The sequence below is a fragment of the Pleuronectes platessa genome, chromosome 1, assembly GCF_947347685.1.
Source record: "Pleuronectes platessa chromosome 1, fPlePla1.1, whole genome shotgun sequence".
NCBI lineage: Eukaryota > Metazoa > Chordata > Actinopteri > Pleuronectiformes > Pleuronectidae > Pleuronectes > Pleuronectes platessa.
In genome coordinates, this window is record NC_070626.1 from 22,436,902 (window position 1) to 22,457,854 (window position 20,953).

At 43.4% G+C, this 20,953-nt stretch overlaps 1 protein-coding gene across 1 annotated transcript in view; it reads left to right on the plus strand.

The window, feature by feature from the left end:
• cbfa2t3 (CBFA2/RUNX1 partner transcriptional co-repressor 3) overlaps nt 1-9,807 on the plus strand; it is a 38,369-nt gene extending 28,562 nt beyond the window's left edge. The window contains exons 6-12 of the mRNA XM_053420172.1: nt 1,147-1,430; nt 2,328-2,413; nt 3,482-3,767; nt 4,187-4,255; nt 4,997-5,050; nt 6,642-6,832; nt 7,309-9,807. Of these exons, the coding sequence (XP_053276147.1) occupies nt 1,147-1,430; nt 2,328-2,413; nt 3,482-3,767; nt 4,187-4,255; nt 4,997-5,050; nt 6,642-6,832; nt 7,309-7,692 (1,354 nt within the window). The 3' untranslated portion in view covers nt 7,693-9,807. The remainder of the gene's footprint in view (nt 1-1,146; nt 1,431-2,327; nt 2,414-3,481; nt 3,768-4,186; nt 4,256-4,996; nt 5,051-6,641; nt 6,833-7,308) is intronic.
• The last annotated feature ends 11,146 nt before the right edge of the window (nt 9,808-20,953 follow it).

Consider the following 20,953-nt stretch of genomic DNA (forward strand, 5'->3'; position numbering starts at 1 on the left):
TAATTCTTTGAAAATAAATGATTACGACAGTTTCGTGGTAAACTGTTATTTCTCAGTCGACAGATGATCTGTTCATTTTTCTCAGAACATGAAGTTACATCATTCTTACATCACTACATCATATCGCAGCTCTTTTGTTGCATGTAGAGGTGCAGCTGAGGACACATCCCGACTCTTTGAATTGGTCTTCATTTGTTCAAAGTTGGATCACAGCTGATCATTTCCACGTCTGAGTTTTCTTTAGTGCATCATAATTTGGCGCTACTCTTATCTTGACTGGTTTCCCACATATACACAGATAATCTGCACTGGTCATTTTGGCATTACCAGCAAATTGCAAACACATAAACAGATATGTGATTCATGATGTGTGTATATGTCTGGATTTGATGTTAAGGGCATTCAGGTCCTTTCTGGGGCATGTTTTCCTGAACTATGAAGTAATTCACCAGCAATGCACATTCGGCCTGGCAAAACCATCCAGTTTTCACATGACTCATCGTGGTCTGGCACAGACCTGGATGAACTAGCCTGGGAAAGATTAAGTAGGTTTTTTTCAAAAGTAAATTTGTCTTCCTCCAGACATTAACACGGTGTCAAAAATCTGTTTTAGGATAAAACTGGGGTCAGAAAGGAGCCACGCAGTTGCAGATTTTTGGTGACTTTAACCTCAGAACAACTTCTGACTGGTTGAAATTAAAAAAGCAGCTGAATTGTTTATTGGATTTGGGGAATAATGGTGAATGTGGTAATGGAAACAAAGCTTCTGAGAAGTAGCGTGGCTGTGCAAGGCCATTACTTAAAGGCAAGGGAACATGGAATCGTGCAATTCAGGCATTCAACATTCCTCTTATGATTTAAAATTCTCCATTGTATATGTCATGCCTTTGACACAGTAGTTTGCATTGTCTCTGCTTTTTCATACTATTTACTAAGTGGTTGCCGAATTATTCTACTTCAGAGCTTGAATTGCTTTAATTCAAAAAACCCTCTTTAAAGCATTTTTTATTTGCAAGCTCCTACAAATTAGTGGCCACATTAATCAGTGTGATAGTAAGCTATGGCAATGTTCCTTTCTGGTCGAGGTGTACTGTATCTTTGACCATTCTGTCATGTGTTAACCCTCTCCCCTGTCCTCCTCTCCAGGACCAAAGACAGCTCAGAGAGGGACGGCATGCACCCGGAGCACCTCGCTAAGAGGCCCTGCACCATCAGCCCCAGCCAACGCTTCAGCCCCAGCACGGGCCTTCCTGCTCACCCACCTCCCAACGGCCTCCCCTCGCACCCTCCCAATGGCCTGCCCCACCCGCCCAACCCCCAAATGGGACCCCAGCACTACCGCCTAGAAGACATGGCCCTGGCGCACCAGTACAGAGACGCCTACAGACACAACGAGCACCGCGACGCTCGAGACAGGCACCGGCAGACAGGTAGAGCAGCGGTCACACGGTTACACACATCCACGGTCACGTAGGTCACACTTATATCGTCAGCGCTGAGTGGGCCCGTGCACATGTCAGCGGGGTGTATGTGATGAACAAAGGCCAGTTGTCAGTCCGTTATGATAATCCTTGTGGCGGTGCATCTATATAAAGCTCACAGCCGTACATGCCTGTGTGCTACAACTGTGGCCACCATATATGCCTTCCGTCTGCTTTCCCAGAAGGAAAGAGATCAATTGTTGGACGAACGGTCTCACGGGGGGCTCTTGTATATGGACACCTGAGTTTCTGCCTTTAAGTCTCATCACATATAGTCTGAGTTCTCAAGGTTTTTGATGAGCTTTGTATTACAATACCTGCAGCAAATAGTAAAGAAGAATATAATACAAACAATACACCAAAATTAATTCTTGTAAGCCACAGACAACATCGAAGACATAGGTACACAGTTACTGATAACAAGTCTGTGAAAAGGTATTAGTTGATTATGTGGATGAATTAAGCATTAAACCACACCAGGTCAGTATTGATTCATAAAGCACATTTTAAAAGAATTGCAGTTGACCAAAGTGCCATGCAACAAGATAAGATAAGATATAATAAAATGAAATAAGTCAAAATAAAGAAGAGAATAGAATAGATAACTATAATGTGGTCCAAAATGCTAACACTCAGATGTAGTTTACACATCAGATTGGGCCAGGTTTGGGTTTGATATAAAATTTGAACAACATAGAAATGCAGTAGGGAAGCTTCCTTTTGTCAACTGTACACATCGTTATATGTCCAACATGTACTGCTCTGCTCAGGTAATACTACAGTGTAATGTAAAGTGTTCGGTCCATGATCCTAACAGATATTTGTCCCGTGTGGTTTTTGTTGCAGCAGTGCACGGCGCTCGCCAAGAGGAGGTGATCGACCACCGCCTGACAGACAGAGAGTGGGCAGAGGAATGGAAGCACCTTGATAATGTACGTATCAGAGTTTGCAGTTTAATGTCAGCCGCCTCTTTGCTTTAAATCATGAACATGATAACGGTGCTAGGAGAAAAGTTTAGATGACAGAAACAGGAACTGATGACAGATGGAGAATCCTTCGTTCCATCTGAGTCGACAGATTGAGGGACAGCCGACCTTAGGAGGTTCACGCCAGTGCGATGGACTAACAACACATAGACACCTATCTGTGCTTCCTGGCTGCCAGCTCCATGTAGACAAAAATCATGTATACTAGATACAGACACACACACACACGCACAGGAACAGGGCCCCAGATGGAGCTCAAGACCCAGCAGAGAGCGGCTCCAGCTGGGGAGAGCAGCTGAGACTAGAGCTGCAGTCATGGAGAGAACCGGCCAGGCCTGGACCCCAGCCAAATTAGAAACACTTCACTGAAATAAATATAGCGAACTCCGGGGGGAGGGAGGGATGGAGGAGGGCGGGAGGGAGACAGAGGGGGGGGGGGAATAGACAGAGAGAGATGCATGGATGAATGGAAATAATGCTATGGATTAAATGTTAACCATGCTAAACCCACTTAGAAGGGCGGGCCAGGTCTGGAAACACAGGGTGCTGTGGAATAAAAAAAAGAAATTGACATTGTTTACAACAGTGGGTGCACGGAGAGGAAGCAGAGGGAATCTGCTGAGCTGGCAGGGAGCGGAGCAGAAGGGTGGAAGGAATTGGCTCAACTATTTCATCAGCGGTCCAGCTGTTAATTTATCGCTGCCGTGAGACTCTAAAGACACTGGAAACCACTGACAAACACACGATTCATGAACCGTGTGTTGGCACAGACAGTGACACATAGTTGCACACAGACACACAACATCTGCTGGGTGCTACGTGTTTTGGGGCAGATTGAAATATTGCGTAGATTAACACACAAGCACAGTGGTTCCAGAAGTAACTTGTTCCTCTAGAATCAGATTTGTTCATCCGGATTTCTGACGCTTGGTTCATTTCATAAAGGCTACTTCTGGAGTTTTAGTTATTTTCTATTCAATTCTGAATTTCAACTTTACCATTTCTTCACCGTAGCTCCTGAACTGCATCATGGACATGGTGGAGAAGACGCGCCGCTCGCTGACGGTGCTGCGCCGCTGCCAGGAGGCCGACCGGGAGGAGATGAACCACTGGATTCGGCGGTACAGCGACGTGGAGGAGATGAAAAAAGGTGGGAGCAACGGACAGCACTGCCTTCCTCCTCCTCCTCTTCCTCCTCCTCCTCCTCACCACAACTCCTCCTCCAACACAGCTAGCGGCAGCGAGCCACTGCCCATAGGAACTCCCTCAGCTGTCGAAAGGCAGACGGGAAGACAGACAGGTAGACAAACGCACGCAGGGCATGTTTGGCAAAAGCAAAACATTCACAACGAGGTGGGGCTGATTTTAAATGCTGGAGATGCTTTAATGCATCGATTTAAACACAAATTTACGAATTCTAGTTCATAGTGTGAAGCAAAACAAAATTAGCTGCAACATCCTGGATCTTTAAACAACTGATTCCAGCCTAACGTTTCCTGCATGCTCATTCATAATTAAGATTTATATTCACTTCTAACTCCCTTTCCTTCCCAGACAAGGATGGAAAAGTTTATCGACAGCTTAGTTACTGATGTTGCCATGCAAAGTTTTTATTGATTCCAAATTGAAACCTGTAAACTATAGAGGAGGTTTGTGTGTGTCTGTCACCATGTGTGTGTATCTGAGACTCAGTGTGTGCCCCGCATGTGTGTGTTTCAGAGATCCACCGAGACTTCTTACACAGGCCTCCCTCAGGATACCTGCCAGAGGAAATCTGGAGGAAAGCCGGTAAGAGCCGACATTTCCCCCCCATTTTCTTCACTGTCTTCCTAATTGACCTCACACACAGACGAACAAAACACACACACACAATCACCATCATCAGTCTCCGTGGGCCCTCGCCCTGGCTACCGAGACACACAGAGAAGAGCTCTAACAGCCGTAGGTCCATCAGGCCAGAGGATTGGAGACACCGTGTCATTATCGGGCAAGACGCCCTCCATCAGTCACCATTACCAAAGGCTACTGCAGTGAAAATGCAGTCATCCAGCCCAGGGCTTGCCGCAGCAGAGCAGCACAAATATGAGTGCAACTTGTCTCCACTGTCCTGAGACACACACACGTTCTCAAGTTTTTATACCTCTCTTTCAATTTAGCTTTCTAGCCCCGAGCAAGAAACCTGGAATATATCCCTGGAGTGCATCAAACACAGACGTTTATCAATACAGACAAACAAATCTGAAGCGTGGTGATTAGATTCCCACTCATTCTGTAGAGAAATGGAAAGCAGCCGGGAGTGCTGCACAGTCTGGGCCTTCTCCTACACTGCATGTTAGATAGAGCCCATCCCAGGAGTCACCTGACTCAGCCCTTGCTCCACCACCAGTCCCAGCGCTATTATGTTGCAGTCATACTCCAATACCCTGCGGGGCTGAGATGCTGCTGCTGTTGGCAAAATACTGTGCTGCATTTCCACCAGCAGGAAAAAAAAAAAAAGCTCTTTTCTAATTGCAGTTGTTTTTCATACAGGAACTACAAGCATCCCGCTCTCCCCAGCACTAAAGCACCTCCAAAACAAGCAGGGTGAGTAACGCATCTCCCGGCACGTGTGTCACCTCCATCTCGGCGAGCTGGTTGGTCGGCCCGACGAAGCCGCCGCACCTCCTGCTTTTAATTAAAAACTACACACGTACTCCTCTGGTCTGGTTCAGGTTGAGAGACTGCGGTGCTTTTGAAAAAAAAACGAGATCTGAAGTGTGAAAAGGCAGACAGAAATAACACGTTTCAGGGACTTGCCAAAATCCCCGTGGAATTAAAACGTTAATATTGCTGCCCCCGTGTTTTCCATTAAGTGCTAATTGCCCCGGCATCTGCTGTGCAGTCTCCTTGATAAGAATTAATTAAATTTGCAAACTAATCTTAGCGGTGCATGCATTAGGGCCAGATAATTGAGAAGCCCGGGATAATGCAGATATTGTTTGCAAGGGGGAAAGAAGAAAGAGGAGGGGGAGGGGTATGAAGAGGGGGGGGTACAAATGAAATGAAGGATGAAGGTAGAGGGAAGATGAGGGCAGGTACAGAGACAGTATGTTGACAGAATTGACAGAAAACTAACTTTCTGGGCTTAAAAGCAGAGGAATCCAACACTGACATATACACACAGTAACGACTGGATAAGGTCGCCCCCCCCCGGAGGTGCAAGGAAAAATGACAGATATTTATGAGTTCTCTTTCAAACAAACACTGACTGAAGGAAAACGAGCAGCTGAGGGAACAATATCAGTGTCCCCCCCCCCTCTTGGTCGGGCTAACACATCATCCTGGGGGCCACTACTGTCTTCATGGCACATCTGGAGGAGGTGGAGCAGGAGGGAGAGAAGAATCATTTAATCCTTAAAAGCGGTACTGTCATAGATGGCAGGAGAAAACGATACTGTGGGGGAATCCGTGTCTCATGATCAGGACACCCCCCCCATTAGCGTTTGATTAATAAATAGTGTATGTTTTCAACCTATTTCTCAGGTATATAAAAAGACCTGCGAGAAATTGTTGTGCACCGTGAGGCCAATAATGAAAGATGGCAAAACGTAATCACTCCTGCCTCTGCGGGAAGTTTTCTATTTCCAAACTGCCATCTGGAAAAGGAGTCTACACACCTGCCTGTTGTAAAAACACAGCCTCCTCACTCATACAGCTTGTGCTTGTGCTGGATGAACAGAGGGGCCCCGAGATAACGAATATCCACTATGTAGGGAGCCCTGCAGTGGAGGTATTCATGTCTGCTGCTGGGGAAATGATTCCCATCACAGTTTAACTCCGTCTCACATGTTCTCTTAAAACAATTCTCATGACAAGACGACAATCACGCGAGCCAGGGAATCCCAGGATGTTGGATGAACAGCCGAGTTGGCGACAAAACTCCGGAGACATCTGCTGTTGTCAACACCGAGAATGATTGTGGCCAGACGTGTTGGAATTAATTATTGAAGTCTGGCTGTTTCCCTTTTCTGGCAGAAAGTTTTAAATCTTGGATGATGTACATCTGTTCGCCGAGCTGCAACAAGATGGCAGCTTAAAGGGCCTTAATAAAGGATGACAGAGCAGGCAGGATGGGACGACGGTCACAGGCACTAACACACCTCTCTCTCTCTCTCTTTCTCTCTCTCTCTCGTAGAGGAGGCCGTGAATGAGGTGAAGCGACAGGCGATGTCAGAGCTGCAGAAAGCAGTGTCGGACGCCGAGAGGAAGGCTCATGAGATGATTTCAGCCGAGCGCTCTAAAATGGAGAGGGCGCTGGCCGAGGCCAAGAGGCAAGCCTCCGAGGATGCAATCACAGTCATCAACCAACAGGAGGACTCCAGTGAAGTGAGTATCACAGACTCCCTCTACTCACACTATCTCCTCTGGTTTTTTTAACTCCTATCTCTGCCACTGCTCTACCTAGCTGGGCTGTGTTGTGTTGTGTAATCCACACAGCTGGCTGCTCTGGGTTTGGTGCAGCACCAGGTTGTCGTCATTATAGCAGAAGCAGTCCAGTTGTCTGTGTAAATAAAAGCAGACGGACCCAGATGGCTGGAGCAGAGTGCCAAGCCGGGGCCATTACAGAGCAGTTGACCACCACCTGCTGGTAACTCTAACCAGTGGTGCTGGTGCAGCGCTCCCAGCTTTAAAATCAAAGCACCCTGCAGAGAGTTACAGAAATTAACTAGTTTATAATAATGATTTATTTATGGTTTAACATTAGTATGTGTTGTGTATGTAAGACTGAAAATTCTTGCTGATTCCCTGGGACAAGAAAGAGACTTATTTTTATCAACCCACTCTCCCCACTGTCTCAACAGAGCTGCTGGAACTGCGGGAGAAAAGCCAGTGAGACGTGCAGCGGCTGCAACACGGCTCGCTACTGCGGCTCCTTCTGCCAACACAAGGACTGGGAGAAGCACCACCACGTCTGCGGTCAAGGCCTGCAGGGGCTGCCAGGGGGCAGCAGCGTCCCCCTCGGCACTCCCTCCTCTGGCTCCTCGGCATCCTCCGGTGCGCCCCCCACCCACTCGGTGGGCACCCCGCCAGGACCCCTGTCCCTGGCAGGCCAGAGCAGTATTGCGGGAGGGGCGGGCAGCGGCGGCGGCAGCGTCTCCGCGAGCCCCAAGGAGAGCAGTTCCAGCAGTGCCTCTCGCTCCACAACTCCAGCCACCCCCGCCCTCCTGGAGGCCACCTCTCGCTGACGCCTGACCCTCGCCCCCCCTCCCCTGCACACTGATGCGACAGTGCCCACACTCCACACAAAAACCAAACTGAGGAATCTTCATTGCACACCGATCCCTTTCCTCCTCCCACGTTTCCCTCTAAGCTCTTTCTGAAAATCGTCTCACTACCTGATGACAGACTCAACTTGTAACCTTCCCCCCCCGAAAAAAAAATACTCTTTCTCTTTTTCACAACCACATTCAAAGATTCCAGCCTGGGGTTCAGTGTAGTGTAAAGCATGAATAGTGCAGTGTCTCCTATCTCTGTAACAGAAACATATCAGATGGGTTTGCTGAGAACATGAACTTTGATGTAATGTAAGCATGGGAAACAGTGTCCATGTAAGGACACAAGACAAGGGCTGCAACATCGACGGGGGGATGACTAAGCCGATTAGCACTTGGGTAGGATTTCCCTTTAATTAAGTACCAATGAGAGAACAGTACCCAGCCCTGAGATGTGCACTACTAGTCCAGACAGTTCACTGATGTGGCACTTTTCCTCCAGTGTCCTAATGGAAACAGGCGAGGAGCATAATACCTTTTTTTTCAAATGGATGATGGGAAGGGGAAAAAAAACCTGTGATGCGATTAATTTCTCAGAAACACAGCTTAGTATTTATTAAATGTTTCTTTCTGGCTTTAAGGGGAAAAATAAAGAGAAAAGTCCAAATATTCTAACTAAAGAATAATAGTGATGCTGATGCTAACAGTAATGATATGAGAGTAAATTAATTTTAAAACTGCTAACTACCTTGCTAGCGAGCCAAGAAAAATCTACACCGGACTCACCTCTCTGCACCATTGTGAACCCAAATGAATTCAAAGATGAAAAAACCAACATGATCCAAACCTTTGTATTACACTGCCAAAGTGAGTAAGTAAGCGATAAGGAGAAGCACTCATAACCAAACGCAAAGCAACATCACCTCCTCAGCAGATAAGCCAGCCCTGAGAGGACCAGGCTGCAGAGGAGCTGCAGAGCGGGACCCAGAGATAGACACAAAAAAACAAAAAGAAAAAAAAAAAAACTGTGACTTGGTTTGATCTGCAGCCGCCTCCTGCAGCCTCGACAAAAAGACAGTGATTCCTCAGCGATGGCCCCGACTAGTGAACATGGACAATGCTGTGAACTTGCCTACAAGAGAAAGACTTCATGAGACGAATAGAAAACCCTGCCACAGTGTGATTCTTTTTGTGAACGGTAACAGAGAGGACAGGAGAAGCTACACGGCCTCAGAGGAGTCGGAAAACCTCAAAACAAGATTGAAAAACATTTTCCGAGAAGGCATGGCATACATCGGAGACGAATGGGACGATTGTTTCTATGTCGTTTTTTTTTTTTTGATATTTCAAAAGGAATTGCTGTTACCTTTACATTCGCTTCCTCCGTTTCCAAAGCATGATAAACAGATGAACGAGCCGAGTGAAAGGGTGGTGTAGACCTGGTTACCCTCTCTCTTTCTACCTCCCCTCACCCCACACCTCCCCTTCTATCCTCTTCCCCCCGACTACTTGACTCACGTTTGCTCCCTAACCACACAGCCTGCTTCGGACGGAGCCTCCGAGCAGCCGCATTGGGAAGGGTTCAAACTTGCTTGTAGATATTGTTCCTCTTTCCATATTTTCGATAATGTCTCTTGTCGCTGATTGTCCACATGTGCTGCCCTCGTGTGTGTCCAGAAAGATGGACTTTGTGCCGGTTTCCGTTTTTCATTTTTTTTCATTTTCCTCCTTTGAGTTCGGGCTGAGCAGTGAAGTCAGAGCAAGGACACTCGTTTACGAGAGGAAGTCCCACATTGTACTTATTGTTTGATTTCTTGTATCTATATTGACGAGATGAAACCCCCTCTTGTAGAATATTTTGTATTGCTCGCATTGTAAGACAGTGAGAGGACGGAGGTGCAATATGAAGAGAATTCAGCTACTGAATGGAACCTCAGCAACTGCCCATAGGGTGTCATATAATATAGATACATATAAATATATTTAAAGTAACATCAGTAACTTAATGTGAATGTACATAGTATTTAAAGAGGTCCAAAAATGTGTTTGCCAAATAACAGAAACCTTTAAAGTTTAATGTCCAGAATATGATTTTCTCCCGGTTCATTTGTTTCTCGAATTTATCAACTTCTTTTCTTTTTTTCTCTTTCTCTCAAGCTAAACACTTTCAATTTTACCTGTAAACAAAAGTGTAACACCACCCGGAGTGGCTCCGTAAAAGGCCACGATGCATGTTGCTGAAAATGGATGAAAAAAGATTTAGGGTGGATGGACAAGACAACACAAGACAGGACTTCCGGTGCAATTCTTTTTAAATAATTCGGCCTTAATTTACAATTAAAAATAAGAAAATCACCCAAATTAAATAATCTTTGACACAAATTGAAATAGATATATAGCTGTTGTCATGTGCTTCATCCACCTCAGGTCTGTTTACATCCTGCAGGAGGGGACTCAACTGTGTGTGTTTTATCCTACTCTCAATTAGAAAACTCCAGTATGGTCAATATTTTAAAAAAAAAGAAAAAAAAAGTTGTCTCCAAATGCAGAAACTGTCAAACTTGATTTCTCCAAGTGACCCTCTCTCTTGGTCCTCGTCAACTTGTGTGTATGTGTGTTTGTGTCCCCCCCCCCCCCCCTCCCCTAAAGGTGCAGGGCAAACCATCAGTGTAGGTTTGAAATGCCAGTGTTAAGCTACAGTAAAACTCTAAAGCTAATTTCGATAGCATATAAACTCGACATTGAGGGAGGTTTAGGTTATTTTAAGTTCTTTAAATGATGGCCTCATACACACTTGACATTTGTCAACATATGGATACAACATTTTGTTGACTCTAAGAAACAAATAATTCAAATGAGATAAGCTGCAAGGTACCCCTGCATCTGTGTGTGGCATTTTTGTACTCGATGGGTGTGTCATAACTAATGTGGTGTTGATCTCAGCCTTTTTGTGTGTCCCCCCCCCCCCCCCCGTCCCCCCCCACACTCCTCCGTTCAAATGTCCGCCTCCTCCACGACTGTCCCGCAGACCACTCTACACGACACCCCCCCCCCCCCCCCCCCCCCCCCCCCCCCTCACACTAGCTACCTCCTGTGACCATACAGCTAACCACCAGGAGAGGTTGACCTGGACTTTGAAAAAAAAAGAGAAAGAAGCTGGGCTGAGCACAGACTTGGAGGTGCACATTGAAAACACTATCATACAAATCTGTCTGATAACGAGCGTTGAAAGGAACTGCCATTCCTCATGATGTGGACAAAATATATCTACTCCCACCAAAACCTCACCTTTTTGATGACATCCCGTTAACCAAACTGATGCTGCAAGGAATTTAGTAATACATTACCTGCAGGGTACCAAACTGACACATAGAATCCACCATGACATGTACATTTGTCGTCCAAAAACCAATAAAAGCACAGACCAAAGTACTTCTGCATTGCCATAGTAGGCTTTGACACTGTGTGTGTATCGACAGACCGTAATATAATAAGGTTAGACCACCGTTACAGCCGTTAACCAAAGTGTCTGAAATACACACACTCGGAGCACAAGAGAGAAGAACATGCTCGAGGGAAGCGCCTAGTTTTGAAATGTGTAGAATTCCTATTCAAGCAATCAAAGCGCTTGTTGTCTACGTATTGAATAGTGCTTCTGTAAAGACAATAGAGGCCTCTCCTTTGGAAAAAGCCTCCTGATTGCGTGTTCTTACAGTTACAAAGCCTTGCAGAGATAAAAAATGAATGCATGGTGGGTGCGTGTGCGTGTGTGTGTGCGTGTGTTTGAATTTGTGGTGTGTGTTTTTGTAAAAAAAAAAAGAAAAAAGAAAAGAAAAATCCTTTTTCTTCGTGTCTCTGTACAAACTACTTGAAACCTTCAGAGCTTTAATGAAACATCCCAGACAGACTATCCTGGCAGATCGATTTGCAATATGTAGCAACAGCTTTGTTCAGTCGAACCCCATGTTTCACGCATGATATCCACATCAAACGACACATTAAATAACACTTCAATGGCAGTTCCCTTCAGCTCAATTAAGAGCTTTGCGTGTGCCTCCTTGTCTGCAAGTAAGCGCTCAGAGAAACCCGACAAAGCCAAACCCAACAGACCACTTTTAAATGACCAAAATACAACCAAAAGCTACAACTTTCTTCTTTAGGTTTCTGTTTGGTTCAGGTTTTTTGTCTCGTGTCCCAGCTTTCGAGAACGTCACGTACCGCCGATGTGAGCGGGAGGAGAGAGAAATCTGTCCTCCGCTGACTCCGATCGGAGGAAGATCCGTTCGATGTTCCGCTCAGCTTCGTTCAGTCATGGAACAAATGAGACTGGTGCCGAGGTGTCACGTACGTTTCTCTGTGAAGATATTTTTAGATGGCAAACTCATAAGGGCTCTGCTTTCGTTCGTACCATCCGAGGGTCTCCAAACACTTCACATCAGCCACTTTTCTGTCTGTTCAACTATGTACATGATTTGGGCAAAACGCATGTTTAGAGAAGACGAATATTAGCAGGTTGGCGTTGGTTCCTTCCCTACCCCAACCATCAACTCTACCAATGAAGTTTCAAGGCTCGTCTGATGTGATGGTGACACGTCCTTCCTGTGAAACAGGCACTGATGAACAGCTACAGTAGAAAGATAACAGTGGATTCAGCACTAGTTTTCCCAAAAGCCATGGCTCAGGATGGTCTTGTTTTTACCTTTACATGAACAGAAAAAAAGGTTTATGGTTTTCTATGTGTAGGGAAGCATTCTATACTGTATTGTGCAATACATTATTACAGAAAAATCAGTTTCTGTGGGAAAGGTTGGCGCTTTGAAGATCTTTCTCCTTCTTTTGTTTTATTTTCCTCTTCAGAAAGTCATGTTGCCGTTTTTAGATGAAGTAAACTGTGCCAGAAGAATTAAATTCTGATTTGTATTTATTTCTTGCATGCTTTCCTCCCTGTTGCTAATACCACTCTTTAACTGTTCGCTCTGTTGGATGTGTGAAGCTGTAAAACATTCTAATTCAGGTTATTGTCTGTGTTGAACAATGTAACAGTGTAATTAAAACATGAAATTAAGTATTCATTACCCTGGTTGCTTTTCTTCTTTAAATTCAGAAAGAGTCGCAGACGAAACACTCAGGAAAGGAAAATGATCTGTTCAACAACACGAAAGTGAACTTTGAAAGTCATATAATTGAATTCACTCATTTCTACAGAACAACAAAAACATTAAAAGTCCCATATGTTCTCGTGAAACATTTAATCAATTGTCAAAAAACAACTAATCATACGTTAGAGATCACAAACAAGTTCACACCATGACATCAATTTATTTTCATAGTATTAACACATTGAGAGATGCTAAAAATATATATTGATACAAAATGTACCAGTTACACAAATCTCTTTCTGAACCAATACACATTTTAAATTTGATATTAAGATTAATCTAGAGTATTCACATTTGATGGAATGGTGCAGCCATTAACTGTTGCAGGTTTTGGTGAATACTTCTTGAGTATAAACATCTTAGCTTAAATAGCGACTTAAAAGAACTGTGAGACAGAATGAAATAAAACGATTATTTTATTATTTAGATATGAGGGGAACTAAAAGGGGAAAACTTGCTGGGTGAATCATCTTCACACAGAGACAAAGTGATGACAGTGGTTTCTAATTTGAAATAATTTAATGCCTGAAGTCAAAATCTGCGCCACAGAAAGCATTTTTCTTTTTAAATGGTTTTAAGTGGTTTTATGCTCACCCCTTACCCTATCTAAATTAACGCATACACAGCATTAATGCAAATGAAAAATGAATACAGTTGTATAAAATCCTAGGCTGCAAGATAGCATTGGTCTGCAAAGACTAATTAGCCTGCTAATTAACATCTTGCTGATAAGAGACATTGTAAACCAAAGGAACTGGAGATGTCCCCAACAGAGCGATTAATTATACAGACTTTGAAATATTACCTAGTTCTGAAAATGTTAGCCTATATTGCTAATGTCAGCTGACATTGGTTCACATCAAGCGTGTTGCCACCTGGCTAGCATTTGAAATATTTGAAGTAGCTCGCGAACTCACTGGCACTATGATCGCCTGTTTCATTTAACGTTTTTAACTGATGTTAGCTATAATGTCACATAACATGACAAACTTACAAAAGAAAATTCTGCATTACCAACGAGCGAAATTATCCTTTAATACCTCCGAGCTGTTATAACATTATCTGCAGTGAGTTAAATAAGCCCCGGACATTTTAGTATACATTGTTAGTTTAGTACTCTTTACACTTTGATTACCTAAAGCTCTCGGATCTCGTCGTCTTTTCAAGTCGACGTCTTTGTCTGCGTCTTCTACGTGTCGGGCTCCTCTTTGTCATCCCGAGATTTATTTGTATTACTCCAGTTTCGCATCTGTGTTGTGTTAGAAACGTCATCAACGCACAAATAATATCAAGGAAGCATATAGACAAGAAATACATAAAGAAAAAGGTAAATAACTAAATGCAAAAAAATTGCTAGTTTGGTGAGGTAAAAAGGCTATTCAGCTATTTCTAGTTTCTATTATTAAATTATTACCAAATTTATACATCAATCAATGTATGCATTCCTACATTTATTTATTCCTGTATTTCTATATTTATTTATTCCTGTGCCTGCATGTTAATTGTAAAGCGTTTTGGTAAATATACAGTGGATATAAAAAGTCTACACACCCCTGTTAAAATGCAAGGTTTTTGTGATGTAAACAAATGAGACAAAGATAAATCCTGTCTGAACTTTTTCCACCTTTAATGTGACCTTTTACGTGAACAATTCAGTTGAAAAAACAAACTGAAATCTTTTAGAGGGAAAAATACAAATAAAAAACTAAAATAATGTGGTTGCATAGGTGTGCACACCCTCTTATAACTGGGGATGTGGCTGTATTCAAAGTTAACCAATCACATTCAAACTCATGTTAAATAGTAGTCTGTACACACCTACCATCATTTACAGTGACTGTGATTAATCCTAAATAAAGTTCAGCTGTTCTAGTAGGATTTTCCTGACATTCTCTTAGTTGCAACTTACAGGAAGAGCCTTGGTTCGCAGAGAGCTTCCTAAGCATTAAAGGGATCTCATTATTGAAAGGTATCGGTCAGGAGAAGGGTACAAAATAATTTCCATGGTATTAGATATACCACGAAACACAGTGAAGACAGCCATCATCAAGTGGAGAAAATATGGCACAACATTGACATCACCAAGAACTGGACATCCCTCCAAAATTGATGAAAAGACAAGATGAAAACCGGTCAGGGAGGCTTCCAAGAGGCCGACAGCAACATTAAAGGAGCTGCAGGAATTTCTGGCAAGGACTGGCTGTCTACTACATGTGACAACAATCTTCCGTATTCTTCATTTGTTTGGGCTATGGGGCAGGATGGCAAGACAGAAGCTTTTCTTACCAAGAAAAACATCCAAGTCCGGCTAAATTTTGCAAAAACATACATGAAGTCTCCAAAAGCATGTGGGAAAATGTGCTATGGTCTTATGAAACCGAGGTTGAACTTTTCGGCCATAATTCCAAAAGGTATGTTTGGTGCAAAGACAACACTGCACATCACCCAAAGAACACCATACCCACAGTGAAGCATGGTGGTGGCAGCATCATGCTTTGGGGCTGTTTTACTTCAGCTGGAACAGGGGCCTTAGTCAAGGTGGAGGGAATTATGAACAGTTAAGAAAAACCAGTCAGTTTTGGCACAAAACCTTCAGGCTTCCGTTAGAAAGCTGAAGATGAAGAGGAATTTCACCTATCAGCATGACAATGACCCAAAGCACACATCCAAATCAACAAAAGCATGGCTTCACTAGAAGAAGATTCATGTTTTGGAATGACCCAGCCAGACCCCAGACCTGATTCCAATTGAACATCTGTGGAGTGATCGGAAGAGGGCTGTGCACAGGAGATGTGCTCGTAATTTGACAGATTTGGAGCCCTTTTGCAAAGAAGAGTGGGAAAATATTGCCAAGTCAAGATGTGCCATGCTATTAGACTCCTACCCCAAAAGACTGAGTGTTGCAATAAAATCAAAAGGTGCCTCAACAAAGTATTAGGGTAAGGGTTACACTTATGCAACCAGGTTATGGTAAGTTTTATATTTTTTATTTTTCCTCCTAAAAGATTTCAGATTGTTTTTCAACTGAATTGTTCACCTTATAGGTCACATTAAAGGTGGAAAAAGTTTGGACAGGATTTATCCTTGTCTCATTTGTTTACATCACAAAAACCTTGAAATTGAACAGGGGTGTGTAGACTTTTTATATCCACTGTATATAATCTTTGTCTCTTCAGTGCTTTAGTGGTTTGCATATGCCTCCCTGTCTACAAATAAGCCTTCAGAAAAACTCAACAAAGTCCAAACCCAATAGACCACTTTTAGAACACAACCAAAAGCTACAACTTTCCTCTTTAGGTTTCACTTTAGTTAAGTTTTTTGCAGCAGCGTCTTGGATCAGGTTGGGTCATTTATATTTATACTATTACCGACTCAATCAGGGTGGGGTACTGGCAGGGGCTAGCCTGGATGCCAGACGAACTTAGCCCCGCCCACAACATTTTTGGTCGGGCAGTTCGGTCTGGAGTCGCTCCATTGGGAAAAAATGATGGGGCGTGTTTCAACTGACCAGGAAGTAAAATTCCTCTTCGCTCAATTGGATAGACCTACAACCAATCAGAGCAACGTAGTATGTGACGTATGCTAAGCAACGCATTGTGAGTCACACCGGACGCTTCAGCGCAGCGCCAAGCCTTAAATAACAGCTGGCTCCCATCCACTCCCATGTTAAAACTTTGTGCCGGTCACACCGGAGGCTGAAGCACCGCGAGGCAGCCTTGGCGCAGCGCGGTGCTTCAGCCTCCGGTGTGACTGGCACAAAGCCGTGCAGCGATCTACTGGATCAACGGGCGATAGGGATTAGCGCGGTGCTCTGGCGTCGCCTCCACGTTCTGTGTTCCTCTTTCAAAATGAATGCGCTGTCGATATCTTCTAAAACAGACTCAATGGCAGCATCTACACATCTCAGCTCGCCAGCGGCAGGCATGTTTGTTGAAAACGAATTCAACCCAGGGGCACTTTGATGATGTGGTTGATTACGTTACCGTTGATCATCTGTCAATCATCGTATAAAGCCCGCCCTGACAATCTGATTGGCCCGGTCGGGCCATAATTTTTTCCCAATGGAGCGACTCCAGACCGAACTGCCCGACCAAATCTGTTGTGGGCGGGGCTAAATTCGTCTGGCATCCAGGCTAGGCAGGGGCGTTTCTAGGGTTGAAAGAAAGGGGGGGCTTAGCCCCTAAGGATGCTGAATGTTTGCGCCCGCAAAAATTCAGCATCCTCAGGGGCTAAAAGAAGTAGGAGTTCAATCTTGCCTTCTATTTTTCTTCCACAGATGGCGACATAATTCTGAAGACCCAAGCCTCCCCTGTGTTTACGGATGACGATGTCACCTTGTGTTTTCAGCATCAGAGCGGCAAACACAAACAAACCAGCTTCTTTAAAAACGGAGCATTGATTGACTCTAACAGTTCGTCCGGTTCAGACCGAGTCGTAAAGATGACTCTTAAGAATGTGACACGGGAAGATGAAGGCTTCTACAGGTGTGCGTCAGACAGCTGCAGAGTCCAGAGAGCTGGTTATCAGTGAGACCGGACAGAGGTCAGCTGAACATCATCACTCTGCTGTGTGTTCTATAGAAGTGGATCAGTGTCACATATCAACTGTGGTTTCTTTTAGGAAACTTCACATCAGAGGAGACTCCAGCCTCCACTGGTATTTTTCTTATTCATATACATCTACTTGTTTTGGAGGAAATACTCAATATTAATCAACACATTTTCCATTATTGAGTGAAGCCTTTTGGTTGTCTGGTTCTCCTCCTGCTCTGTCTTTTCATCAAGGTCTAATTTCATCAGGAAGATCCCTCAGGATCTAATGAGATGAAAGAAACTACAATGGGACTCAGTAGAGCGCATATTCACCAAGGCCCAGCAGTCCCCTTAAATACAATCAAGCTGCACCAAATTTCACACACTCATAGATATCAGTCCTCTACATACGGCAGATTTTTTTCATTAAGGTCCAAGAATTATTCCCTAGGAAAACGTTTTAAAAGCACAATGTTAAAGAAAGAGTTAAAAAATGACTGGATCAGCTTAATACCAAAATACAGTGGGCCCTTTCCTGACACTTACTACATCTGTCTGCCAAGTTGATTGGAAATCCAATTGTTGTTGTTATTATAACAGTTTTATTTATTTAAACAAGTATTATGTCGTCTTGATCAGGTTCCTGGAAATGGATCATTGCTTCATGTGGGGTTCTACTTCTGATCGTCATTCCTTTGACTGTTTGGCTCGTTTGTCACTACAGGTTAGTATTTATAAAATTTTCATCCGTCTTGACTTCCTACTTTCTACTGCATGAACGACAAGCCCAACAGGTGGTGAAGTAAATGATTCACTGCCTGTTGTATTTTCCTGAAGGTACCAGAAGTTCTGCACTTGGAGCTGCTGGCCAGTTTCCAAACAGGAAGTTCCAGCAGGGGTGCTTCCTGCCACCAAGTTGGATGTGACGGAGGTGCAGTGGGACCTGTCGTGGATGGAGATGTCCAACCTGTTGGAAAAGGATTCTTATTGTGGCACTTAAAGGGAAACTCTCTTCTGAAGCCCAGAGACTTAACTATTGGGTCAAACCTATGAGAAAGCTCAGTCAGTGCTGCAATTTGTAGTATTTGATGGTCACATGTCAAAATAGTGCTGCCTGATATATTTTTGAATTGAATTAAATGAGATGTTTAGGATTTATAAGGATGACTACATTTGCTGATGGTGCAGATTTGATAGCTTCCAATACAAATGTTATTGTTTCAGTTGTCACATTTGTCAATGTCAATACTCTTGCACATTTAAACGTCTCTCCTTTGAGTACATTTTGAAACTAAGAATCGTATTTGTTATATCTTATTATCTAATCATTAATATAATAGACTGTTCTAAATCATTTTACATGTATCATTTCTCCTGTGTTTATTCGAGGTTCCATGTTGTTTGCTCCCTTTGAATCGTTATTTGCTATTTCTTGTCGTCTGAGTCATGGAAATCGTCGTGCTTGTTTTATATCTTTTAAGACATAACAAACAACTACCAAGAAACTAGAAATAACTATAAAGATTAACCAAACAAATGAAGTTCATATATTCCAACAGCCTCTATAGCGGTCAAACCAGTTACGCCTCATTGATAGACCATGTTAGCTACCAATTTGTTGCATTTTGCATTAATAGATCACTACAAACAGTACACGTCTTCTTAAATAGACCTAAAATCAACTTTAGACAGAAAGATGTTAAGAATCTCCAGTACTAAGAATCTAAAACAGTAAAATTAACTCTGAGATGTTTTTGAAATCCGACCTTCAAAATCATACTGTCATGCCATGTGTAAGGTAGGGCAGTCGGTGGATGAACAGAATGTGTGTCCATTCATCGTTGAGGAAGATATCAGGAAGTCCTACTGACAAACATTGTTGTGCATTTTAAAGAACAAAGTATTTTCATGTGAGAGAACAAGCATTTCAATGAAAACTAGGGCTGCGCAAAATGATCAAAATGTCATATCCTCTTGTAGAAGTCATTTCATATCCAGTTAATCATATGTATTGTAATTGGTCATCCGTCTCCGTGATTCTTTAGGTTTTGTTTGAGCTCTGAGTTGTATTACTCTCATCCATAGACACCTATGAAGGTATTTTCTGCTGCAAAACACTTGTGCAATGGAATTTGTGGTTGTAGAAAATCGTCTTATCTTAAATATTCTCCATACAGTGTGACATGAACCTCTTGGTAAAATAAATTTAAAGTATTTAAGTCTGAATTTTGTTTGGAAATATCCTGGGTTGTATAATGTTCGCTTGTGATGAAATACTGCGGCTAAGAGTTACACGACGAAATGAACAATGTATTTTGTTTCATTTATTACATGCATATGTTAATGTATATAAACATATATGTAAATATATATTGTATATCAGGGGTGGACTGGCCATCTGGCATACCGGGCATCGTCCCGGTGGGCCGTTGAACCAATGTGGGCCGGTCTGGTCCGATCTTTATTTTTTTTTTTTTTCTCATCTTCCTCTCTAAATTCCCTCCAATTGGGCCGGCCAATTGGCTACAGAGGGCTAGCAGTGTGTTGCCCGCATCGACACATATTATTGGTCTATTGTTTGTCATTGTCAATCAATCATGGGCTGACAGGCTCATAGAGCCCGGACAGTGCTGTCAATCACAACACAAACCAGGGTGGGGCGGGACCTCATGGCATCGGCGGGGGGAGTCGCGGGACGGGCTGCTGCTGAGACAGAAACTTAAAATGGATAATAAGAGTAAAAAACGCCCGGGTGGCGCTGAGAAGCATCGGGGAAAAAAGCTGAAGTGTCTGTGGGTGGAGGCTGCTCAATGTGGCAAACTGACGGACCTGTTTGGAGCCGGGTTCACCAGCCCAGCAGCAGCAGGTGCGCCGGGAGACGAGCGAGGAGGACTCGACAATGATGAGCGAGTGGAGGCACACATGTTAAGTAACGTTGGCCTGGGGCTGGCTAGGCTACATTTTTGAGACATGTCCAAAACAAAGTAGAAAACGTTTTTTATTTTGTTTTAATATGCCGAATTGTGATATTATGGGTTATTGTTGTTCAGATGATTTAGCTAAGCTAGCTAAGAGCTGCTAACGTCGTTTACTGTTGCTATGGCAACAGTCAACTTTCTGAGCTGTAAATAGAGATGCAGAATCAAGCTAATTCTTTTCAGAAGTTTTATTGTGCTTATGTGTTGATCCTTAATGGTGTGATCATGTACACTAAATGACCAATTATTCTCCATTACTGCAGATCTAAAGGCTGCTTCCAGGGGCATGGGGCCCTCAGCCTTTGTTTTTCTTTGCTTCTGCACCTTACAACATACATCACACCTTATTTTCACACATCCAAACACTGTTAACACCGCTGACGCGTAACATATTTTACACATCCCACTACGTAGTTAGAGCTATCTTGATTTGGAGTTAAATACATTTACTTTTGGCTTGAGAGGTTTGTGTGTGGCCTCCCTTCTTGTTGCCATCTTTGAGCTAGGTGGTAACAGTAGTATGCATGAGAGAAGACGCCGCGAGATTTGTGGACTTCTATGTGGT